Source organism: Manis pentadactyla, chromosome 13, assembly GCF_030020395.1.
Source record: "Manis pentadactyla isolate mManPen7 chromosome 13, mManPen7.hap1, whole genome shotgun sequence".
Classification (NCBI taxonomy): domain Eukaryota; kingdom Metazoa; phylum Chordata; class Mammalia; order Pholidota; family Manidae; genus Manis; species Manis pentadactyla.
In genome coordinates this window covers 69,743,720-69,770,271 of record NC_080031.1, presented here as the reverse complement: position 1 = coordinate 69,770,271, position 26,552 = coordinate 69,743,720, and the positions used below count along the sequence as shown (strand labels likewise).

At 42.9% G+C, this 26,552-nt stretch overlaps 1 protein-coding gene across 2 annotated transcripts in view; it reads left to right on the top strand.

Annotated features, from left to right (window-relative positions):
* The window catches only part of PRDM6 (PR/SET domain 6), a 94,063-nt gene extending 75,953 nt beyond the window's left edge, over positions 1-18,110 (top strand). Inside the window, exons 6-9 of one of the 2 annotated variants that reach the window (XM_036903169.2) lie at positions 2,030-2,372; positions 10,459-10,635; positions 16,880-17,028; positions 17,142-17,266. In XM_036903169.2, coding sequence (XP_036759064.1) covers positions 2,030-2,372; positions 10,459-10,635; positions 16,880-17,015 — 656 coding nt within the window. In that variant the 3' untranslated portion in view covers positions 17,016-17,028; positions 17,142-17,266. Of the gene's footprint in view, positions 1-2,029; positions 2,373-10,458; positions 10,636-16,879; positions 17,029-17,141 lie in introns of both variants that reach the window. The other variant, XM_036903170.2, reaches the window with a different exon arrangement.
* Positions 18,111-26,552: the final 8,442 nt, after the last annotated feature.

Here is a 26,552-nt window from a genome sequence, read left to right as displayed (position 1 = left end):
TGAGTCTAATAAAACATATTATTTTTTTATATGTGCTGTCAGCATAAAACAAGGCCTACTAGACAAACTCAAGGGTCTTTCCAGGTCTGTGAGTCTCTTGTTGTATTTTTCCTCCCTAAGCCAGGATGGACCATGCCGACTGCGCTCTGCGGACAGAGCCGTCCCTTGGGTGGGCTCGTAGAATGCCTGCGATTACACAGAATGCTCTCTGGCTTGGAGAGTCCTCAGTGGCACCCACCGAGCCCTGTGTGTCTGCACACGTGGCATCTATGTGTCCACCCAAAGCCTTCTGGCAGTCATGGGCCTCTACCATTCTTTCTTTGTAGCTGGGCACACTTGTCATGCTGCGTAGGAATCTCGGCCAAGGTCTGTGGCCGGGCTGAATGAGAGTGTCCAGCTCATGTTTCCCTCCCTGTGGTCTTGAACAGGTGGCCAAAGGCCATAGTTGACCTCTTATCACCCATCTTTTTGTCCACCAGCCTTTTCAAATTTTTTTGCTCTCTAATTTCCTTTCCTTGATTACACTGTAACCTTTCATCTCTGACTCCTGAAATTACCAATAAATACATTTTATTGAGATAGTAGTTATTTAAAAAACAATAATAGTTTTTAAGCATATTAGGTTGTAATAACCTCTTATCTGTGGGTTGACATAGTGAGCATATGATATTTATTATATATAGACTAACAACTGAAAAAAAAAAGAAAAACAAATTTCAAGGTTTCCCTCCTCAAAAATGTGTCTTACTTCTAGCTCTTTCCCCAGCCTCACCATCACCCCCTGAGGTTAGATCCATGCCCCTTCATTCTAGTCTCTTCTATAGTGATGAGGATGGTGGCCATTGTGGATGGTAAGCCCAGTGATGAATACTCGCATCACCTCATTTAAATGTCACTAAAGGGGTTTAAAGATGAGGAAGCCAGAGCTCACAGAGCTCACCATCTAGGGAGGGGCGACCATGGCATTTACCAAATGCTCCTAAAATCCTTAGGATGACCATTTCAATTTTACCAAGGATCAAACTGTGGATTTCCATGTTCCATTCTTGCCCATGGCAAGGCCAGTAAACAGTGGAGTTGAAATCTAGGCTGTCTCTACAACTAAGCCATATTCTGTTACTACCACTGTCCTCAGTTTACAGATGGGGAAACAAAACCAAGGCACCCGGAGATTGAATGACTTGCCCAAGATCATAAAAGGCAGAGGCAGGTCTTTCTGCTTCCGAAGCCCGAGGTGCAAGCACCTCACTCTGTTGCCTCCCCGCCTCTCACCTTATCCACTGCTTCCTGTATGAAAATCAGTCCTCACTCAAGCCCTGCCTGACTGATTCTTTTTTTATCTTACTCATTCAGCTTGGAAACAGTCTGTTCTATTTCCTAGGCCTGAAGTCTTTGGTTTATTTGTTGATTTGGACTTTAAAGGCCCTTGAAGTCTATCCCACCTCTCACCCCTCGTTCCCACAGTGTTGAGAACCCGTGCCCTCCTCCGTCAGCCTGTTCCACTTGCTGTCCCACCGACGTGCCAGACTTCTGTCTCCAAGTGGTTTTCATAGCGCTGCCTTCATCTCTTCAGCTGGTTTTTCTTGAATAGCTGCCCTATGCCGACAGAGTCTGGTGAAATCCTGAAGGACCGAATCTACCTTCTCTGCACGGCTCAAGGCCACCCTCTCTGGACAGCCTCCCATTCTCCCCCTTTTGCTCTGCCTGCCATCTAAGCTCCCTCAAACCCTGGGTGTGCTGTGGAGTTTCATTATGGAGTCTTTACGTCTTAAGTCACAGTGAACTCTGTGATGGCAAAGATCATGGACAGACAATCCTGAGTCTATAGTAGCTGCTTAACAAATAGTTGTTGAATGAGTTATTAATGGGTACAAATAGTGCTTCCCCCCTCAAATCAAAATATTAGGTTAATTCTGAGTCTAGAAAAACAAAAATTTTTAATGTTGATTTATAGGAATTTTCTTTAAAATGCGTGCTTAGTTTAAATGCTAATAAAACTGCTCTTCTAAAATGATTGTTGTTCTCCCAGTAAATGTGCCCTCAACCGTGATGGAAGCCATGTGCAGACAGGATGCCCTGCAGCCATTCAACAAGAGCAGCAAACTGTCCCCCACCACTCAGCAGCGCTCCGTCGTTTTCCCACAGACCCCCTGCAGCAGGAACTTCTCTCTCCTGGATAAGTCTGGGCCCATCGAATCGGGTTTTAACCAAATCAACGTGAAAAACCAGCGAGTCCTCGCGAGCCCGACTTCCACAAGCCAGCTCCACTCAGAGTTCAGTGACTGGCATCTCTGGAAATGTGGGCAGTGCTTTAAGACTTTCACACAGCGGATCCTCCTACAGATGCACGTGTGCACACAGAACCCCGACAGGTAACCCCGGCTTCCACTGCTCTCTGTGAGTTTGCTTAGTGAGACAACTGCTTGTCTTCCCACCCGGGGGCCAGTTGCCTCCTGCAGCCGCACCTCATGGGAAACCCTGTGGTAAGAGGTGTCCACTTTCTGGAAGGCCAGAGAGTAATGTTAGGCTACTGCCTGGCATTATTGTTTAGATGGGCTGCACAAACAGTGCTCAGGGGCAGAGAGGAATCTGTGCTTGTTTGCCAAACAGTTCTGTCCAGGTCTAGAGGGGAGCAAAATAGAAGGAACATTTATGAATATCATAAATGGAAAAATTAAGTCAGGATCATTAGAATCCTCTCTGTCTTCCGAAGATAATAGAGCTGGCTGCTCTGCTGCTGTCACAGTTTCAGGGTTCACCTCCAGTGGGCTATGGGTATGAACTTAATTAAGTACTCAGAGGTAATGAATTGGAATTTTTTGCTTAGTACTATTTTTCTTCAGAGCATGCAAACCCATAAATCCTGCAAAGCTGTCAAAAGGAAATACCTACTCTGCTAGTGATGTGGAGGAAAACAGATGCCACTTATTCAATAAACTAATATCCACACAGAAGAAAAATGTTGACTAGATACCTCAGAGTCAAAGTTGGTTTGAAAGTTTGTCAATAAAGAATTTTATGGCCATGAACTGAGGATGAAATTTAGCTGAACAAGTGAATTAAAATTTCAGGTACTCTGACGAGTGGCACAGTAGATATAATGGAACTATTATTTATGAATCAAAACTGGTTTATTTGACAGTCTTGATATCTGGGAGCGCAAAAGACAAAAATAAAAATAATTCAGTGAGAAAGGATTGTGTTTTATCTCTCCTTCATGTCTTGTGAATATTTGATTAAATTCAAAATAGGAAATAGCTTTGAAAATGCACTTTGAATATAAAAGCAGAAGATGAGTTTTGGAAGTAGGATAGGAGACTCAGAAGCAGGACTCCTGAATTATTTTCTTAATTTGGCTTAACCTTCAGCCACTCAGCTCTCCATATCTTATACACCGAAGCTCCCCACTCCCATCTCTGCAGAATAGGGTGCTAGAAAACCCAAGTCAGGGTAGAGAGGATGGAGGTGTGGTGCAAAGTGGGTGGATATTTTCTAACATAATAGTGATCCATTTTAGTGTACATATGCACATTTGCATGTGTATGTTTCCATTTGTGTCATTTTAGAAGTCACTCTCTTAATGCCAAGTGTGGTAGCTGATTAATGTTGAAACATTTGCATTAGAACTATTGACAGCAAGTATGTCTACAATCTTTCACCTTCAGTAGGAGAGCCCCATGGTGAAAATCACCAGATTTATGCACATTTTAGACTAGTGGCTTTGGAGGTGAAACAAACTTTTGAAAGTATTTTCCTTACTCAGGATTTTTTGTGTGTGTGAAAGTTTGCCTTCCTTATATACATGTAGCCTCAAGATGTATCTACTCAGTTTGCAAAACCTTTTAGTAGCTTTTTAAAATATAAAGTCTGCATTACAATCATTTTATGAACTTGTTTTTTAATTTGAGTGAGTTCAGATGCATGAGTCTGTTGTTTGTACAGACTCGTTGCCATCATAAGTGAACACACAGAGGTGAAATGACATGATTGTTGTAAATTCCCAGATCCCGGAACTCACAGCTTAGGTTTGAGTATGAGAGACCCTAATGGGCTTATTTGACTCAGATGCCCAAACCAAGTATGATGTGGCCAGGCCTTTTCAGATGAGGTGAAGTAGTGAGTGCTTGTTACCTAGTTAGATAAGACAGCAGAGCGGGACCTACTTCTTTCCCTGTGTTGTTTTGGTGAAGACTTGAGAAGTGGTCATCATTTTTGATGAAGAAAACAAAACTAAGAATTGTGACTTCAAAAAAAGTAGTTCCTTTATAGGCAAAGTAATACGGCCCTGTGACCTTGGAACAATGTGAGGTTTAGGGGTACTGACACCCCTGTGCAGAAAATCTGCATATAATTTTTGACCCCCCAAAAACATTACTGGTAGCCTGCTGTTGACTGGAAGCCTTACTGGTAACATACAGTCAATTAACACATAGTTTTAATGTTCCATGTATTATATACCGTATTCTTACAATAAAGTAAGCTAGAGAAAAGAAAATGTTTTCTCAAATTGTCACAAATCTCCAGCAGAAGCTTTTCCAATATATTTTTTAAAATTGTGTATGAATAGACCTGTGCAGTTGAAACCTGTGTTGTTCAAGGGTCAGCTGTACAGTATTTCTTAGTAAAGATGGGAGATGCTTGAATTGCTCCATCACAACTGAATTGATTCTTGGAGAAACAGGGAAATAGAAGGAGATGCCCATGAACTTTGAACCTACTAGTTTCATTCTAGATACCCAGTTTGCTTTTAGCATATGAGACTGGAAATTAACTGTTTTCTGTTTCTATCAGCGAGTTTGGAAGTAAAAGGTACTCTTGAGTAATTCTTAATCACATGGCTGAATTGCTAAATAGGAGAATACAGAATTAAGATGGAACTAAATCTGTTCATGATAGTCAAACAATATGGAGCCTTTTCTCTTATTATCCATGTGGGGAATTACAACTGCTAAATATATAAATTTTCTTTAGTGATTGACTTCATAAATCAGCTGGCTTTTACTCTTTGGCAGTTTGTGGCCTTTCAGCCACGTACAGTGAAAAAGCTTAGAACCTACGAGTCAGAAACCATCTCCCTAGTAAGTGAAAAACTCAAATGCCTTTATTTTGATAGGAAAATCTTGCTAGAACCAGAGGCAAAAAAGAGACAGACAGAAGACAAAGTCAGAAGGTAAACAGTTTAGAGTTTGAGACAAGTCCAAATTTGAAACAGGCCCCTAAAACTTAGGTCCAAAAGATTTTTAACTCAGTGAACTGAATATTTGGCCATGAAACTCAAGACATTTGAACCTTCATCAAAGAGACTGTGTGTGTCTAATATTCATAAGCTTTTTCATGTGAGGGACCATCAAAAAGTCTGTGCCTTGATACAACGGAAAGAGATCCGAGCATTCACAGGGTTTCCAGCATCACCAGTTTTTACTACCATGCTATTTACACTGAATGCAGAAAAAAATTCCATTTGACCTGGCAAGGTAGGAATTAACACGAGACAAAAACACATCCATGAGGGGCCAGGAGCCCTTGAATTATTTCTTCTTGATTTTTTCCTGTTAATATGAAACAAACCCAGAGATCTCTTTTTCCTTTTTCTCAGACTGCCGACCTTTTCTTTTCCTGAATGAATTTAAAGGGAAGAAGCTGTTGGAGTCTAGACCAACCAAGATTTTATTTAGGGACTCCATAAACATTTGGGGTTTTGCATAAGCTTATGACCTAGGCCAGGCTAGCTTGAATCACTTTTGTTTGAACCAGGAGTTAGAAATCCCTTTTCTCTTCTGTTTTTCTGCTGCAGAAACTCTCAACAGTCCCATTGGGGGGGCTCCAGAAAGGGGTAAGCAAAGACTTCAATCATAGTGGATTATTTTCTGATGAATATACTCTCTTTTGTTTACTGCAGAAAGTGTCTTTTTAATGCTTATCTTTATTTTGCATCCTCTTCCTTTTTTTTCCCCCCTCCTTTTTGATTGTTTGTGCCACATGGGGAAAGTGTACCTTTAGCCTCCTGGGCACACTGTCAGCTGGTCACATGTGTGTGTTGAGTGTCATTGCTTGTAACTGGCCACGGTGGTACCAGAGGGGAAGATGACTCTAGAAGGTACTATCTGGTGGGAGGAGATAATCCATTATCATAATAGTTTCTTTGGAATGTGTCAGTATTCTTGTATCCCACTGTCCTCCCTCCCCCAAGTGTGAAGGTTATCTTCTTTCTAGAGTTCCATGTTCTCTCCAGGACCTTTGGCTCTGCATTTGTGCTGCTGTTCTGAAATCTTTTTCTCCTAACATAGAGCTAAGTTCTTTCCCCACTCCACGCAGCCAGCAGTGACCTAAGGCCTTTTGAAGTCTTGGGAGACTTGCACTCAGGCCGACTGATGTGGGGCAAGGAGAGAACATGGCCCCAGCTGAACAACTTCTATCCTGGAGGCTTTCATGCCATGAAAGAAGAAGCAAAGGAAGATGATTAATATTGTAAACCAAAGCACACTTAAGTTTGTTAAAGGTTTCATCCTCTTCCTATGTGCACACCAAGCCAAATACAGACTCACAGTAGATAGACTGCATATTTTATGGGAGTATCTCTGGCAGAGGGGCTGCCAGTCACAGAGAATGCTGGGGAATGGATGACGTTGTCTTGCTGCTTTCTTTCTGTTGAAAAATTGACCAGCATGGATACGTGCTACATAAATCGCCCTAGGCTTTGTCTATTTTTCAGTTATTTCATTGTTGAGTACAGAGCACCTTCCAGTTTTTCACGAAGCTTGATATTTTGTGTTCCAACTAGCCACCCCAGGCTATTTCCATTTAAATTAATCAGAATTAAGTGAAGTAATACTTCCATTTCTCAGTTGCCCTAGCCACCTTTCAGGAGCTGAACAGTTGCATGTGGCTAGTGGCTCCCGTATTGGGTCATGCAGATGGTTGATCACTGGATACCATTGCTGGATGTCTCCAGCAGTAACAAATAGCTGTAAGCTGCTTCTGGTTGTGAGATGTCACCACTCCGCGAGGAGTGCTTGCTTTTGTTCTGGGGCTTAACCGAATGCTGTCTGTGTATGATGACTTGGGGAGAATCAAAGCGCTTCAGAAGGGAGATTCCTACATTTAGTGGTTCAGTGACATGAGATCCTGGAAGCAGTAAAGGTAAACACAGCACTTGAGGTCAGGCCTCCCAAACTTCTGGTATGATGACACATCAAAGGGAGCCAGAACTTTGGAGTTGAAATTGATCGTATCTCAAAGTTTAGTAAAGTTGGTCTTATCTTCTGGCCAGACCTTGACAAATGAATGGGAATGTTAGCCATCAGAATAAAAAGCTGAGTAAAGGCAACTAACTCTGGCCCCAGAGCCTCCAGCTGCAAACAGCAGTGAGGAGTTAGGGTGTCCTAATAGAAGCCTGCATACAGAGTCTTCACTCCTGGGGCCAGCTTTCCTGAAAGAAGTTTGATGTCTGAGGTTCCACAGCAGCCATATTGCTTTCTAAGCCCTGCTTCTTGGCCTTGAAGATCTCATTTTGTCTCTAATGTATCCCTATGTCCTGAGATGAGACCCTAGCATGCATGCCATCAATGTTAATTACTTTGTGATCATTTCCTTTTATTCATTTTTTAGGAACTATTGAAAATCCAGGAAAAGAAGGAATCTTGTCTACTTGCTGTGTAACTTTTATGCTTTCTGAGGGCTAACTTTCTATAAATTTCTTGGCTGAGAGAGAGTCTGCTCTAGTGGCAAGTAGAGCACTCATTTTAGTTCTAAATGCTACATAAAATCTGCCTCTGCAAAGGTGAATGGGACCCTGTGGTCTAAAATCTTATGCTTCAAGGTACCTGAGGATGGAAGGATATCATTATTTTTTGAGAACAACTAAAAACTAAGGTTTAGTCCTACATGTTGGGATGAGATTTTCTTGTTGCTCTGAATTCTCAACTGCTAACTCAAGAAGTTTAAATGGTCCATGACCTATTAGCATGTGACACACACAAATCCACAGAAGGCTCTGTGCACCGGAGACTGGCTAGCACCCATGATGAGGGACATCACACTGTTGATACTGTCTCCCGGCGGTGCTTTGGGAAGATCTGCAGGGGGCCACGTCTGTGGATTATCTGGAAGCAGGAGCAGACGTGACAAGATGTGAGGGAGCTTCTGGTTGCTCATTCCCCTGACCAGAGGAATGAGAAAGGGGGACTCAGGGAAGTACAATGACTTGTCCAAGTCCTACAGCTGGTGGAGGTGAGAGGCTGAAGCAGACTCACCTCTTCCGTCTCCCCTGATCTAGGCCTTTCCTTTCAGTCAAGCAAATTTTGGGAAACTTTTAAAAGCTGTGCCATAGCCACTGGGTACCTAGCAAACACTTTTTCGGCTGGTGCTGGGATCCTGTTGCCTTTCACGGCTGTTAGCTTGATAGAAGAATTCAGCACAAACTTCTCTTTGGTCATTTCTACCCTTAGGTGTGTAAATCTTTGCCACTGTGACTGTGAACATAAAAAGGATGGATTGACTTCTGACTATAGGAAATAAATCACCTGAACTTTTGACAGCAGAGTTAGAAATAAAAGAAAAGATTAATTGGTTTTATTTAGTGGCTTATTGTTTATTGTAATAGCTATTAAAAATAGATAACCAGAGGCTAATAACTGTTAATGGTCCCTTCACTATTAAAAAATCAATTGTTGGTGGGTATAGCATATATTAATATATTATTTTATTTCTAATTTTCAATAACATTTTTAAAAATTCACCCCTGAGAGAATCATTTCTTGAGGAACACTTTAAGTTTCATGGTTACCACAAAGACCTTGTTTGGCAGAAGAACATTTTTATCTACATACAATTTTATTGGCTTTCCAAGCATTATTTTATAATTGTAATAAAATGCATGTGTAATTTGTCAAGATCGATAAACTCCTTACCAAGGACTCTTATATATTTCTTTGAAACTTGTTTGAGAGCAGTTAAATAGATTTCTAAATGCAAGTAATTAAAATTGTATAGTATTGAGTTATTGATCAATCCTGGACTATTAATCAAGCTAAAAAATTCTACAATCAGTGCTCAGTGTGCTGCAGCCTGGTAAAATAATAGTATTTGTGTTCAGTGAGGCAAGTAGCCACAATTAAGCACTTCACTTGACAAATGAGAGGGTACACTTTATTTTGTACTTAATTGAATTGTACATGCTGACTCACTATTGTCTCCCAGTCCTTGGTTTTGGTTTCTGATCACTGGAGCTTATGCATTTGTTAGAGGTAGACCAGTTGACTTTCTAATTACAGCCAGAAAGTCTGGGCCACAACCCAGGGCTTTATAAGCACTGTTCATATCCCTCATGACAGATTATTAATTTTCTTAACAAAAATGTTGATAAACAAATTAGAGGCCTGTCAAAGAGTGATATGAAATAGCTTTGAATAGGGAAAACTCCCCAGGTTTTCTATCACTCACCAGATTCTGCTTAAGTAAGCAGAAGAACTTATGTAGAGGACAGAATTTTAATCTATTTTATGAAAACCAAAAATTGATTTACTTTTCATGAGCTGGAAAGAACGTGCTCTCATAATCTTGCTAATTATCAGGTATTTGTCATCACAACTTTCTTCCACTTGCTTTTTGCTTCACAGTCCTCCTACTGCAAGCGTAGTGACAGCCCATCATTTCTGTGCTGCTAAAAATCATTGCTGGCTAGCAGATTAAACTGGGGAGTGAAATTCAAGGAAAAGATCTGATGGATAAATATTAGTCAGGGCTGAGGGAAGAGTAAGTAGCAGTCAGGATTTCCTTAACAAAGACACCAGTCTGGGTACACACCTGTGTTCCTCTGTGAACTAGCAGGGGACCCTAAGACAGTTTCCTATTAATTAAATAACTCATGCAACCTGTTAACTTGCCAGTGTGTTTACCTGGCTCTTAGAATAGAGTCCAAACACCCTGGAGTGACCTTAGTGTCAAGAATACATTTCGTTTGAGGAAAGTTCATCCCGTTTTCTAAACTGACAGGGACAACTGCTTTCCCTGCCCCTTAGGATCATTGTAAAGATTAAGCTAAATCATTGATGGTAAAGCATCTCAAAAAGTTAAAAGTGCCGTGGAAAGATAAAAGTCAATTACCAGTTTTCTCTTGTGACATTCTACTCCATCAAGTCTGTCCTCTCAATGCTCCCAGAAGGACCCTAGTATATGCCTAGGGGTGGGAACAAAAAACAGGGAAGTAGAGGTTCCTAAAATGGTATGGTTAATATTGGACAGGAATGTTCTTTTGAGAATAAATGTGTCTTATCAGCTCCGTGAATTTTGTTCCTGCAACAGTAAGTAAATTAATGGGAACCCAGTGGCCCAAGCTCTATATTCTGTTATAAAACCTGAGCAGGCGCCACCAGGAAGTTTTGGCCCCTGCCTCAGGATGCTGATTCCCACTGCCTAACACAGAAGGTAATGACCAGGCGGCCGCTTTCTCCGTTTCAGGCCTTACCAGTGCGGCCACTGCTCCCAGTCCTTTTCCCAGCCTTCCGAACTGAGGAACCACGTGGTCACTCACTCCAGTGACCGGCCGTTCAAGTGCGGCTACTGTGGCCGTGCCTTTGCTGGCGCCACCACGCTCAACAACCACATCCGAACCCACACTGGAGAAAAGCCCTTCAAGTAAGTAGCGGCCAACCCTCGGTCCCCTCTTTCTCTCAGCCTTTTCCGAGAGCTGGCCGACGCATCTGCACAGCCCTGCGCACCTCAGCCAGCTTGTGGAGAAGGCTCTTTGGAAGGCCTCTGTCCAGGCTGCAAAAGGACCTGCTTGTTTTGGAGGCTGACATTTGGAAGATGGACTCAGGAACCCTCTCAGGTGCTGCAAACATGGACATGAGACAGTCTGTCTGGGTCTGTTTTCTCATCAGTAAAATGGAGAAGCAGGAGTAAGTCATTCTGAGAATCTTCTGGTTCCTGAGGGTCTGTGCTTCTAGAATGTGAGTGTTGTCTTATAGTCACCAGTAAGTCCACGGACACCAGCAAGGTGGCCCCCAGGTTAGGACATCTGAATAATCGTTTCCTGGGGAACTTGAACCCTTTGGGCTCTGGTGAGCTATCTCCTCCTCTTTTCTACATGTTTGAATTTATTATAGCAGCCAACTCAGCAGCTTTTCTGTGTGCCCTTTGGATCTCAGAATTACCACGTTGGTGAGGAAAAAATATGCACACAACTGAACACAGGACATGTCTGAGTCCTGAAAGATTCCAGGAATGAGGAAAGAGGTGGAAGTGAATCCCAAGGGCTTTGGCAAGGCAGGGCTACTTGAGCAAGAGAGTGTGTTTCTAGACAGAGCGCAATCTTGAGGAAAACAGACATCCGAGTCATGCAGGGTGGCCTGTTCATATACTCGCACATTCATGTGTGTGCTTGTTCATTCAACAAACATTGAGCACCTGCTTGTGTACTAGGCACCCTGCTGGGCACAAAGATACAAAGGTGAAAGATACACAGTCTTTGAAGACCTTACAGTTTATGGGAAGCCCAATTAATAAATAGGTATTATACCATAGGGTGAAAAATGCAAAAGTGAGGAATGCTAAGACATGTACGTACGGTGTTAAAGGATAGCACGGAAGTGGCATAGTCAGTGATGTCTGGGAGAGATGATGTTTAGATGTGTTTTGAAGTATGAGTAGGAGTTTTCCAGACATACAAAGGACAGAGGCATTTGTGGTGATCCAAACAGCATGTGGAAAGGCTTGGAAGGTGAATCAGCAGGTGTGACTCGGTGGGTCGTTTCAAAGCAGTTTCTGCTGGCTATGTGATGGACTCCTTTCTGTTCAACCCTTTTACAACTCTTTACTCATTTGCCACACTTGCTTTCCCTTGCTTAAGAAGGACAATCAAAAGGGCCTAGATGTACAGCCTAATTACCTTCTGTAGGACAAGATCAGGCAAAAAAGGAAGTGATTCAGGCAGTAGGAGATGCCCTTGCTCAGGCTCAGACAAGGTGTCTTCCCAGAGGCTCAGGACCCACAGTTTTCCCTTTGGACCTACTGGCATAGCACAGTGTCCCTGCGGTGCTCAGCCTGTGGCCAGGCTCGGCTGGGGGCTGACTCCCCTTTGTCTGTCAGCAGAGGGAGGCTGTTACCATCCCTCACCTCTCCATGAATCGGTTACCTGTATTTATTATTCTTAACTTTTTTCCATCATGGCTTAATTTGTGATATTAATAAATAACAAAAGTAGTTTAAATTTGTGTCTGTGCAAGAGTACAGCTTGGCCACTGCACAAAAGTACCTGGCTAAGGGGACAGGCTGGGGTCTGAAGACAACCCTGTGCTCTGCCAGCCAAGCTCTGCCTTCTGGGGCTGCGACAGTCAATGGGGTCACTGTTTTCTGGTCCACCCTAAGGGCAGATGGTTTAGCACAGTACCAGAGGGCCCTATCCCTGGTGTTTGGGTCCTGCCCAGTGGACTTTGCTTCGCCCACAAGCCTGACTCTCGAGGGTTCAAAAATTCTGGCTTCACCCCTGCTCTGGATGTGGAAAATGATGATGGCACGTACCCCATGCCTTTTCAGAAGCAGAGATGCAGGAGAACTGAGGATCCTTCTGGCCCTTAGGTTAGAGAGGGCAGCCAGACAGACAGTGCCAGGAGTCAGATTGATTTCTTTCTTGTTACTGTGTAAATAGATTTTAGTAATTAATTGAAGAGGTTTCAGGGTCAAAATGGGAAATAGATTTCTATTAATGTTAACATGTTACTTATGTGTAACCTCGTTGACTGTACTCAATTTTTTTCCCTTATCCTGTTTTTGTCATGTTTCCAATGCAGTTGCCATTTTAACTTACTTTTAATTAATCAAATTAATACTTGAAAGGCTTCAGTAATTGTATCTTTTTCCTTTTTAGAAGTGTACTTTTTTGTGTGACCATAACCTAATTTCATCTGGGAAAAAAAAAATAAGTAAACAACCAGAATTGGCTGGATAAGATTCTGTGTGCATGTTTTAGTTCCTTCTTATTGTATGAAGGTGGCACATGCTATAAGGTTTGTTTTTTAACTTATCAAATATATATTCCCAGGGAGAATTGAGTGTATGTTCATTGTAAAAGTGCCAGAATTAAACATCTTCTAGAAAATGGAAAACGAAATCCTTTGATGTATACAACCAGATCATTCAGGATGGAACTATCCCAAGGAAGTTTTGGGAAATTCTGACCATAGCTCATGGATATCCATCCCATGTGGACATTTGTAAATATTATGAAGACACCCTTTTATAAGCATACAAAGCAAACATTCAAAAACATTTTTGTTACAAATTATTCAATAAAATGAGTTTCACCACAACAGTTAATTTTACAACTTCAACTAATGGGTATTGGCTTAAACAATGTTGCAAATGAGGAAAAGAACCTTGTAAAGATGCACCACCCTAAAATGTACCCTTGGGCAACTTCCAAATAGATGCCCCAAATGGCTCATTCCCCAAATTATCCCACCCATGCAAGGGCCCAGAAGGCCTTCACAGAATTCTCAGGGGTGAGGGGAGCGGCAGCAGGGGAAAGCCCTCTCCAGCTTCTAAGATTTGCACTGAACTGTGGTTTTTGAAGGCACATCAAGATTACTGCCGTCCTGAGAAGGCTGGAGAAGATTTGGCAGTAAGAGATCAGTGAGTCATTCCAGGGTTTGCCTCTCAATCTAATTGGCTGGAATCCCTCTGAATGACTCCATTCCCCAAGCTTTAGGTGGGCCTCTCAGGTAACCTGTCTGTAGACTTAGAACTTGGTTTTCGGTTTATATCGTGAGACTGGAAGTCATGGAGAACAAGGAACAAAACAAGACATCATTTCATGCAACAGCAGTTGCCAAGGACTTTGCAGAAGAGGGAGAAAGGGAGGAAGAAAGGCAGCTAGCAGTCTAAAACTTATCTTTACAGTGAGGACTCCTTTCTGCTCTTTTACTAAACAATCTCTGAAGATCTCAGGGAGACTGCTCCCTCTGCCTGGAGAATCCACGTGAAGCTGTCTGACTGATGCCTGGCTTCAGAGCCTGGGAAGACCAGGACTGTGCAGAGGAGAGGTTCTCTTCATCTTTGGTAGAAGCAGGAGAACCTAAGACAGTTTGGCTCAGTATTAAAAAAAATCCAAAGGCTATTCCAAAGAACGTCTAATATTTTGACAAGATCGAGGCAAAATCAAAGCAGATAAAAAGAGCACATCAGTAAATATTTATTAAATGCATGATATGTACAAAGCCCTGTTGCAATTTGGTTTAATTCAAGGACTATTTTGTGATGCCATAGAAGCACGGAAAGAAAGAGTCTTGTGGGTTTCCTGTGTGCCAGAACTTGACATCCTTTGGTGCCTCTTTCAGTTTAAGGTGGTAATTGTTTAGCTCCCTGTGCCTGTAATCCAGTCAGTCATCCTGTGAAGTAAAGAATGATCTCAAATCTAAAAGGAAATCAAATCTAATTACAATACCCATACAGGCAGGAAGGCAGGAAGGTCTTTGCTGGTGTGTTTGGCGACTTTCCACTTCAGTGTTCCTGCGGTGTCCCTTCAAGGCTTGACATAGCACGGTGAGAAGGACCTTGTGTCCCAGAGTATTTCTTGCAGGAGCAAAGACCATTTCTCTGCTCCTGGCTCGTTACCCACATCTTTCTCTCATTATTCTGCTTCACCTCATGAAGTCCATGCTTTGAAGTACCCAGGCCCCATCACTCAATTGCCATGCAGTTGAGGGTTAATTAAATGCCAGTCCAGTTTTGTCCAGCTTGGACCTGCCAGAACCATCCTTCTGATGAGTTTTGTTAAATTATGAAAATAATTGTTGAATTAATTTGAAAATAACTTTTCTAAAAAAGATGATGAGCATAAAAACTGAGGCTCTTCTTTATTTAAAAAGTATTTGTATATCCAACTCTCTTCCTTCCTCAGTTATACACATTGTATTTACTAATTCTAGGAGCCTACTTTCCTCAAGAAGGGGAAATTCCCTGGGAAAAGTCTCTACACTAAGGTAATTTGGGACACATCTGCATGTGTTTTTATTCACACTTGGTGAGCAGATGGCATTAGAAATGATGATCTCAGAAGCCCTAGAGATAGGACTTTGTGAATTTCCTGATTATTACAACAAATTGTTCCAATAGCATAAATGTCTGTGAGGAATTTAGGCAAACCCTTGAGGAAAATGTAACTCCCCTGAAGGTCTCTTTCCAATCTGGATGTGTGAATACTGCATGTAGACATAGCCTTTTGGCTTCTGTGAAGCACTTCCCACTTAGGAATTCTTTATAATCTCCTGCACAAGATTAGAAGCGCAAAAGCATGACCCAGGTAAATAGTCACTCCTCAGCTTTGCTGAAGCTATTCTGCTCTCTTTGCAATTGATTCTAGGGCTTCAGAATTTTTTTCAAAAAAGGAATATAATAATTTGAAAGTTTGTCAGGCAGTGAAAGGTAGTATATTCTGACACACTAATCCAGTAACTAATCCGTTTCCTAATAAACAATCAGCAATTCGCTAACATGTCATCAGCACTTCAAGAGCTCTGGAGAGGGGATGAGCTGCCCATGGCGTTAATGAATACACCAAAAATCATTAGCTGATCAATACTTCTGAGTTATTTTCATTGAGCTGATAGGTCTGATACATTAAGGCTGACATTATACATTTGTCAAGATCACAGTGCAGTTTTTAACAGTGAAACAGGCTGCTAAAAATATTCCCTGAAAGACAATCAGAGGAACACAACTTCTTCACCCTGGCACGTTCGGTGGGCAGAGAACTCCTGAAAAATATCAAGCATGATAGCCCTGTTCTGGCACCCCCAACATTAAAAAATGTGCAAGAATCCCCAAAGTGGATGGATGTGTTCTATTTTTATGGGTAATTACTTCCATGGCAAGGCACTTCATATAATGTACTAAAAAGGAGAGAGAGGGGGCTGCCCCCAGATCACAAGTCCTGCAGCATGGGGCCAAGCAGTATGGACTTGCTCAGGATGGCTTTGCTACTGCCCCGGGGGTGCAGGGACCCAGGACCGGAGACTGCATCATTTGAAAGAGCCACAACTGTCTCTAGCAGTCCTGAGTACCTTTTCCTTCAAAGATGTGAGGAGAGAACAGTAAGGGGACAGCTGTGGTGATTGCTGTGCCCCAATGGGTGCTCAGCCAGTGCTCCAGGCAGCCCATGCAAGCAGGGTGGGGACAGGAAAGCTGGTGCCATGCCCAGTTTTCTACAGTGTGTGTGGGTGACACGCACACGCACAGCTGTAGACATCCAGCCAGGACAACTGCTACCACAGAAAACCCAGAGGCCACCGCTGGTGTGTGTGTTTGCTTCTGCAGATTGAGTAACCATCGAACTAGGAAGTGTGTGTTGCTTGGGATGGGGAGGGCCTGGAGTATCCAGATTAACTTTTTTTTTTTTTTTTAAGTTAAGGAGAAGAGACATTTTCTCCTTCTCAGGGATACACCCGCTTAATTATGGCCTGCATGCACATTGTTTCTCCTGTGCCTTCTAGAAAGATGAACTTCTTAAACCACACAAATGTTGGTGGATTCTGGGGTTTTTATGAGTCCTCCACCCCAGCGCAGACACCTTTTAAACCCGAAGTCTGGCTGGGCTGTGATCCCGCAGCTAGCTTGTGCAGTAACAAAAAGCGGCCACCCACCCCCACCTCGCACAGTCTGCACACTAATGTACTGCTTCCTCTGGTTCCCAAATTCGGAGATGATCGCTCCTCGGCTGCTGTGCTGAGGGGAGAACTCCTGATTTTAAATCAGCAGCAGGTGAAATTCTATTTGTCATCAATTTCTCTTTGGGGTTACGGAGCAGAAAACTGCAGACAAGCTGCTGCTTTGATGGCTCACTCCTAAAAATCTCTTTTTGTTCTTTATCTATTTGAACTGACAGTGATCAGAGCTGCAGCAGGACAGGGCTCTCTGGAGAAATCACCTTCCCCCTGCCTATTGACAGATCCCTCTGTTCTGCATCAGCCGGGCTTTGTCCCATCCCAGGCATCCAGGCCTTGGAAGGAGCCACCAATTAAACCTCTCGAGCCGGTAAAATCTGAAGCCACTTTGGAGTGTCTGTTCTGATTAGGCAGGATGAGAGGAAGCCCATCACCCTGCAGGCCCCACTCCCCAGTCTCAATTTTCTCTCTTGCCTCCACCAGGTGCGAGAGGTGTGAGAGAAGCTTCACACAGGCCACCCAGCTGAGCCGACACCAGAGGATGCCCAATGAGTGCAAGCCAATAACCGAGAGCCCAGAATCAATTGAAGTGGATTAACTGATTGACTGGTTGGAATTAAACTGCAAGGAAAGTCATGATTAAATGTCACGGACACTTAAGCAAAACCAAAGATTTCCTCTGAGCAACTTTCAATCAGTCCCAGAAAACCAAAAGCAGTAATAAAATAAGTAAGATGTTAAGAGATATTGATCCTGGCGTGGAAGTCAGACCAGGAAAGAGATTATTTATTTATGACTAGGGAATGAGACTTATTTCAGTGGACAACTGACCTGGGATGATTACCATTTCCTGTCCCACCACGTGTTTGCTTTGTTTCTAAAAAGCTTTTTTAAACTTGTTATTTAATACCAAAGGGAGGAATTGTATGGGTTCTTCTGCCCACAGTCATGACTATGAATGCGCAGGGACATCTTTCTCATTGCACCTTTTTTTAGTAGCGTGAATCAGGGGGTCCCCTGTCCAGCCCTTCCTGCTCTTCCAGTATGACCTGGCCTGATGCAGCTGCTGCCTTGGGGACCGAAGAACCAGATGCAGAACCTTCCCCACGTCAGCACCATCTTCAGCCCTGCGGGCGCTCCATTCCGTGTTTTCCACACTCAGTTCTTGTGCACTTTCCACGCGCCTCCTTCCATCCAGCAGCCTGGTCTTGGTGCAGAAGAGGCTGGAAGAGGAAGAACATGGTTCAAATTTCAAAATTCAAGGGAAAAAAATGGGGAACTTCCTTTGTCCTGTCAGGATTTCAGAAACATTTAAAATGTACAGAGCTTCATAATACAGTATATTGTTCCGAAGCAGCTAGTTGAGAAAATTTTGTTTTCAGTAACATTTTAGCTTAAAAAAAAATAAAGTTTGTTGGTATGAGGCTGAATATAAGGTTTTGGGCTTCAAGGAATTTTTTTTTTTTTTTTTTGTATCTGTGAAGGTGTCAAATGTCTGAGCAGAAATGGTGTCAAGCGACTCTGTCAAGGCAGTTTTATCTTTATTCCTGATATGGGTGAAGCCTGGGGGGGGGCCCCTTTACTTACTCCTGAGTGTGGGGGGGAGCATTTCTGTAAAAATAAGTGAAAACAGCCCAGGCAAGGAAACATTGAGAGGACGGAGCTGTGGAGAGGGTTGTGGTTAGAACAGACAGTCCAGAACAGCTAATTTGATCAAAAGGAATTAGCTTTTCATCTCTGGCTCTGGGAATGTTCTTCTCTCAAGCTTAATCCATTAAAAGAGAAAGGATTTTGTATGCAAGGTCACTGTTTTCTGAGGGCAAGGAAAGTTAAGTATACCTTCATCTAGCCTTTTGGCAGTTCAACAGCGATGCTCAATGAAATGGGGTCACAGTCCATGAAATGATCCCACATTGAGGAGAGCTGACAGCCCCTGCCTTCACTCATGGCCGAGACTGAGTGTACCTCATTGGCCGGCGCAGGTGAAGCTCAGCGGTCGGTCTAGAGCGCCTAACAGCAGCAATCTCAGTAGATTTCTTGGGCACAGGAGAGCAGGACCCAGCCCTCTAAGTGAGCTCCTTTGTCTTTTACCCTTACACTGTCTTCTCTTAACAAAAATATGAGACTCGTAACTGAAGTAGCCACCGAAAGGCAAGGACACTGTGTGTTTCATTTTAATCTATTATCGTATGTTTGGTTCATAGAAAATTTTCCTTCCCTTCTAATTTGCTTTTGTAGACCCGAGAAGCCAACTGCCACATTTAAAAAACAGGGCCTCACGAACTGTTTGTACTTTATGTGTATATTTATATATATCTGAAAATAGTCACTAAGATTATGGGCTCCAAGGAGGAACTTGATTAAATCCTGACCTCTGTTGCCCAATCTCAAGTCACTCATCTAGAATTTCCCCCCACTTGGTGTCGGCTCCTCATCATGGAAGTAGCAGTCTGTGCTGCTGTGTAACTGCTGCTTGAAAATATTGTCTCTGGTGGATAGCAGTGTGTTCTGATTTTATAGTTCTGTGCCCTAAATGATGGAGACATTTCCCAAAAATGTGTGCTAACTGGGAAGGGGGAAGGAATATGTAACGGTATTAATGAGAAACCTACAAGAAACTGACAGGTGGGCCACCTGGATGGGCAAGCTGTTCCATTTATTAAGGTTGAACATTTGGTTGTACTTTTGGAAAATGATAATAAGAGACTCACCTGTATGTTCCTAATTGTTTTTTCAGTGAGAAAAATCGGTTCTGCCATTTGCCTCATTTCCCAATTGAACACAGTGTGCGCCACTCGGTGCTCATGAACTCCACATGCCTGCCCTCCCTCGAGAGCTGGCACGGGAAGGGTTTGATGACAATGGTCTGTGCCACTCTAATGGCTTTATCAGCCGTCCCAAACTCCCACTTACTATGGCGGCAGCCTCCTAACCAAAAGATTCTCTAGCCTTCTGCTCCATTTAAGTCTTTTTCTCCTTTATTAGTAAGGGAGATTTTTGGCATGTGTTTTCCTCCAAATTTAGTCAGGAACTGTTTTCTGTTTAGCAAATACAAAGTGGAGACATTCACTGTTTTCACATGGCTGAGTCATTGCCAGCTTTGAGCAGGCCAGGCTGGGCCATGTGTCCCTAAGACAGGCCTACCCCTGCAAATGGACGTGGAGCCCTAAAGCAGGTCCTGAGATCACTTGGGTCCCCAAAGCTTATACTTAAAGTATGTGCTGGGCCGGGGGTTCCTTCTGCAAACCTCCCAACAACTGCTTTAGCCTTTACTTTTTAAAGTGGACAGACATTTCCTTGGGACCCTACAAATGGGTGGTAGAAACAGCAATCAAAGACTGGCCAGTTCCCGTATTAGCAACTTCCTTATTAATCATGGCGTAAAGAGAATGAAAGCTCTAAATCGCTAAGGAAAGGGAAGGTTATCTGAGGTGAGGAAGGGAGACTATCAGGGCTGAATCAGTGTCTGGCTCTTGAATTCGTCCCTTTTTGCCCTTTTCTGTCAATGGAGATTGAATTTTTTTAGTAAGAATGAGACATTCCATCTTTTGTCCAGCTAGGGGTCTAAGCCAAAGGGTAGTGCCAGGTGGGCTTGCACGCATCACATTTCTAGAAAAATCTCAGTAACCTTAGTTAATGCTGAATACTGTGCCCTTAAGATAAGCTTTTCATTTCTGTTGTCTTTATCTTTAACAATTACATTTTTCAGGGAGTGTGCTTTTCATAGAGTTATTGTATGGATAACTAAGCTGTAGAACCAAATCTTGTATAATTTATATAATTTGATTCAATTAGTAAATATTTATTGACTGTCTACTCAAGTGTAGCCTTATAGGGGGAGTCAGAGTATGTGTACAACCTAAAGAAAAAGATCATGATGCCCCTTCTACCCTCACAGAGCTGACGGCTTATTGGATTGTATGGTGGAGAAACTTCATTCTAATCCAGATAACAAAGATGTACAAACATTTACCAACTCATCAATTTTTTTCATCAACTGCTTGTTTCATTGTTTCATTCATTTCCTCAACAAATATTTATTGAGCTCTTGTTTAGGTGTTTGCTATAGGCAGCATTATTCAAGTGACTATTGGTGAGAAAATATTATTCTCCTTGTGAGCGGCTGGTAGTAATGTTGGTGTTTCAGTCCTGTAGGCCATCATCTCAGTTCAGTTACAGAGGTTGCTGCAAGTGGTGGGGACCAGAAGGTAGTGCATTTCAAAACAAATTAAGATGCACACACTGATTGTCTTTGGTTGACCCCACCAGGCTAGTAGTTCTTAGCAGCAATATCTGGATACCAGGGTTAAAAAAAAAAAAGATACCAGGGTTAGGGCCAGGGCTTTAGGGTTTTTATGACCCCATTCTAGTGATAAGGCAACAAACAGGGACAGGACTGGAGTTGCTCAGAGATGGGGCTCTGCAGACCCTGTGGGGGTCTGAGGGGCCTTGCTAGTGACAAACCTTTGCAGTACAACCCCTGCCCCAGGGTGTGGCTGAGGTGCTCTCAGAGGTGGGGGCTCCTAAGCTGCACTCAGGTACTTCAGTTGCTGGGTTAGATTTCATTCTGAACCCACTGTCAAGCTCTCCATGGACTAAGACTGCAGGGTCTCCTTCAGTGGCACCGCCCTCCAAGGCCCCAGGTCTCTGGTACTTCTTTGCAAAACCAACTGCTAGTGATTGGTTGTAAGAGACACTAACATTTAATTGCTTTTCATAGTAGAAATAGCATCATTACTGTATTTTTTCTGCACTAATTTAAAAACTCAACTCCAAGTATGTGTTGAGTTGTTTAAAATAGGAAACCTGGCACATCTCACAAAAGAGGGCGTTTCCAGAACAACGTGGGGTCCATGGGTTGCTCTGAGCAGCCCTGTGTTTAGGAGCAAATCTGTCCTTCTCACATTAAGGCTGCATATGCCTACAGAAATCAGGCCAGGAATAACAAATGAGGTAAATAAGCACATTTTCAAAAAAGTTAGTTTCTATTTTCCTTCATTGATATGACTTCAATTTTATTTTCCATTAAATAATTTAATTTTATTTCTTTCTTTGATATGACTTTAATTTTATTTTCTATAATGTTTACCAGATCCTGACACCAAGTCCTGGAAGTACTAAGAGACATGCTTCTTTAAGTGATGATGGCTGCAGGTTCCACAAATGTCATTAGTTTGTCAGGATCTTTTAAGGTGAAGAGGTTTAGAGACATTTTACAAAGTGACTAGGTGTTTGGGTACTGACCCACCCAAGAGTTTGAGGTTTTCCCATCACTGCCACTTATCTAAACTACCACAAAATAACAACATGGAGTCCCAGGAAGAACCACATACTTCAAACCTTCTTAAGATTAAACGCTACAAACCCACCCATCGGCTGTCAGGTACAACTGGTCAGAAAGGGCCAGGCTAGAAGGAATATTGCTCTATCTGTGGAGGCCTTGCCACAGATGTTTAGCCTGTAATTCTTGGTTGTGCTTAGCATTTAAAATACTAATTTAATTTCTTTGCTTAAGTAATGAATGTAAGATGGTTCATCAGATCAATATGAAGAATGATGAAAAATAAATGTCAGAATAGAGGGCAAACATATAGAACTATTGAATTATCTTCCCTCTATATTGAGATGCTGGCATCGTACTCAGAAAAGAATCTGTTGGGTAAAGTTGAACAGAAAAGTAAAGTCTGAGCTTATTGCCTCAGATGCTGACAGCACTATGATATCATTATATGAAAATAACAGTAACACCTTCTATTTTGCTATCACTGCCAGCCACTGTTCTAACTGCTTGACATGGGTGATTAATTCTCAGTAACCCTGTAACAAAGATACCGTCAGTATTTCTTTCTTCTATAGCCTCAGTCTTACTCCCCCTGCAAACTACATGACAGGAATTTTTTAAAAGTGAAAATACTTCTTTTCAAAGGTGCTTTTTGAGAACAAGAGCTTTTAAAAATAAATACAAGTGTAATTTGTTTACAAGATGTGTTTGTGGAAACAATGCTAACATACTCAAAATATGTATCATTTTAATCACTGATTTTGTGATCTCCAAATCTGTGCTGCTGGGCAGCAGAATTTCAAATAGCCCATTGCTGGCAAGTTGTTTTTTTTTTACCTAAACAGGCAACTAGAATTCCACAGTAGGAGAAAAAAGAATCCAGTCAAGTGTGTAGTACACATTAGGGACAAATGGAAATGGGCAGAAAGGCAGGTTGTGTCGGGCAGCAGCCAAAAAGGAAGGAGGCTTTTGAAAACTATTAATAAGCGAATACAAATCCTGAGTGGGGCTGAGCACAATCTGGTTTTCTTTCTTTGTTCTGACTGAATGCTAAGTGAGTTACTCTTCAGGCATCAATGGAGTAATTATGCAGTTGTGTCCATTAAGAATATGAGGTTACATGGTGAGCCTGTTGGTTTAAAGCAGTGAAGGAGAAAGATCGGAGTCATTACAGGTTTGGTTTGTCAGAGACACAAGTAACGTGGTTACATGCATGAGGTGCTCAAAGACCCAGTTCTAGTTCTCAGGCACGATCTAGATGAGATTATTTGTGGGATGTGCTCAAAAAGTAAGCTTAGAAAATTTCCTCATGACCTGACTTTATCATATGCAATTTTTTACTGTGGCATTGAAAAAGTGTGCTTTTTTTCCCGAATTCGGCTTCTAACAGGCACATTTGTGTGTCAAGATGATGAACATGTTTTCCCCATGTATTTCCTGTTTCTGCTTTACAGGACATCTCTGTTGCTGCCTTTTTCTCCCAAAGATTGGCTCATCACTCCTGACTGAAAACAATCTTGATAGAAACTTCAACAAGTTGGAGATCTATTTCTACAGCAGAACTCTTTGTGTGTGGGGAAAAAAAAAATCCTGTCAGCAGGTGATCACCACATGTCGGAGAGAGCAGCACTTCACACCAAGTGTCCACCCCTGCAGTCCCTGGTCACCCCCATTCGAGCATTGTCTCCTGCGAAAAACCAACCCACGCAGATTCACCTCCTCTGAACCACCTAGTACACATACTCATGTACTCCCAACTTGGAGAGAAAGAAATAGCAAAACAGAGGCAAAATTCTTCTCCTGGGAAGTTCTAAGTACCCTGTAAAAGAGGCTACCCCAGGCATAAATGCCAAAATGGTGACTGAAATATTAAGGAAAATTTTGGCTCAGATCAGCAGAAATTATTTTGGAAACCCGATGTCCCCAAGTTAGTTAATTTTGTTATATCAAGAAGAAGATGTCCAATTTTGCAGCATGCTAATAGAAGGATGATAGTTAGATGCTCTCAAGGCACGTGTAAATTTCCTAAATACGCTTAGTTTAAACTTCCTGTGAATGTTCCCCATTGGAATAGATACATCTCTTCTCTCTCTCTCTCTCTCTCTCTCTCTCTCTCTCTCTCTCTCTCTCTCTCTCTCTCTCTCTCTCTCTCTCTCTCCAACTTTGTACCAAATAAAATGGTTAGGTTTAGCACTCCATTTCAGGTCTTGCTTTTTGAGGTTTGAAAAGTTTATGCTAGTCAGTCATGGAAATGAAGAGAAGCTCACTGTGGGTGGTGAGGAGCACTTGCTATAAGTGAAGTGCTGATACGACAAGAATGATTATCCTGCAATTAGTATAGCAACCCTTTTGTTTATGGTTTTGAACTTTATTAAACTCACATCTTGAAACTGCAAAGGACCAGTGAGATCATGCATGCAGCTGTGCTCTTATGATACAATCTACCAGGAATATGTTGTGTGTAAATGAAAAGCAGGCACACGTGTCAAGATAATTGGCCAAGAAATGTAAATATATTTGATTAATAAAACATTCCTGTGCTGACTTAATCTGCCCCTGGGTTCTGTCTTTCCAGTCCTCTGTTGGTCATTTTCCCAAGTGCAAGCTGTTCAATTCTAGTGTGCAACTTAGGTAGTAGGCAGTCAACAAACTCTTCCTGGGAGAGAATAAACTAGAAAATGGAGTAAGAATGCTTGGAGAACTAACGAGCACAATCACAGTTAGAATTCAGGCCTGTGGTCTATTCAGATGTATTTGAGGTGGCTGTTTTCCTCTTTCATCTGCTTGCATGCTCACTTGCTCAAGTCGAGCCCACTCTCAAGGGTGCCTAAACACACAAGCCCAGCCACAATTCTGTGGCAGGCTGGACCTGGTATTTAATCTCTGGCCTCTGGAAAGCTGGTGAAAAAGCAGAAAGCTCTTGCCCAGAGGGTAGCCTGGGTCTGTGCCCCTTCAGAAAGTCCAGGGCTCCAGGGCTCTTAGGAAGCCAAAGTCAGCTGTTTGGTTTATCTCAGGTTCTGTTAGAAAATAAAATTCCACTTGACTCTGAAAAAAAGTATGTGAGCTTCAAGGACAGCAAGGAGGACATAGGCTAGGGTGGCTTGAGAGAGGGTCAGATTGCAGGAGGCGAGGTCAGAGAGGTAAAGTGGGGCGGACTGAGCCATGGAGCCCAATCGTGAGGACTTGGCTGTTGCCTTGGAGTGAGGTGGGACGACAGGCTTTGAGCAGAGACGGGGCAGTCGGCTGGAAAGGACCATTCAGGCTGCCTGGTAGAGCACAGACCAGGAGAATTTGGGCTTACCATGGGAGACGGTTAGGAGGACGCCTCAGTGCAGGTGAGAGATGATGGTCTCTGGGTGAAGGAAGCAGCAGCAAAGGGGGCAGGATGTGGTTGAATCCTGGGCGTGTGAAGATTGGCGGGATGTGGGAATGGGTTGGATGTGGGGTGTTAGATAAAGAGAGGAGGCAAGGATGACTCCAGGGTGTTTTTGGCCTAAGCAACTGGAAGACGGAGTTTTTGGTTTAGGGGGTTGTCCCTTCCATGAGTAGTTCCCCTGTAATATGTGCAAATGGTCAAGCATGGCAGGCAGCTCTCCATCGAGGCTGCTGACCTCCCTTGTGGTCCGGCTCAGCAGCCAGCCCCCAACCTGGAAACAAGGAGTTGAATTTTATGCCGCTCCTTCTGTCTTACCACATGGGTATCGTTGCCTGGCAGTGACCCACAAATGTTACTTCCGGAAAAGATTACATCAGAAGTGAGGATCTACTTTTGAAACAGGAATACCTCGTAGTCCCAGGAGATTCTTAAAGGGTGCTCTGGGCATACACAAGGGACCATTTTCCCATGTACCAGTTTGTCTGGTCTGGCTATATATCCAGTTCAGTGCCTCCTGGGGGTGTCAGGGGAGGATGACCTGGGTCCCGTTGTGGTTTTCAGCCTCCTGGTTGGGACGGTTCTAAGCAGCTTCGATGGGACTTCCAGTTCTTAGACAATTCATGTCTGTCCTTGATCCATTCATTCACATACTCGCTTAACAAATCTCTTTAAAAGTCTATGTGCTCCGATGCTTGTACACAAAAATGAATGGGACATGGAGGTAATAAAGTCTGGAAGGGAGAGAGAGATTGTAATTGAGTAAAATATAGAGGAGGCCATAGAGGAACAGGTGGGAACAGAGATGAGGGAGTGATCAGTTCTCCCTGGAGGAGGAAGGAGTTCAGGCCAGACCACAGACTTGCTTCCTAAGCTGAGTCAAAATGAAAAGAGGTAAGTGTTCAGATTCCCTGCTAAACAGCTACCACAGAGCCCCGTCCACATGGCCCATCTGGAAGATCTGCCACCCACCCACTCAGTGTGCCCTCCACTGGGATGCTGGTGTCACGTTGGAACCAAAGATTTTTCTCCCATTGAATTTGTATCATTGTCACCATCCCCTGCATGGATACTACTTTTATACACAGAGACTGAAGAACTTGCCAATGGTTGACAGCAAACTGATGGTTTGCAGCACTGAGACAACCTGTGGATATTCTTACTTTCTTGGGGTGATGGCCTTTTTGCGAGTGTGAGTACTCCACAGAAAAACTTAAACACACCAAACTTGACACTGAAT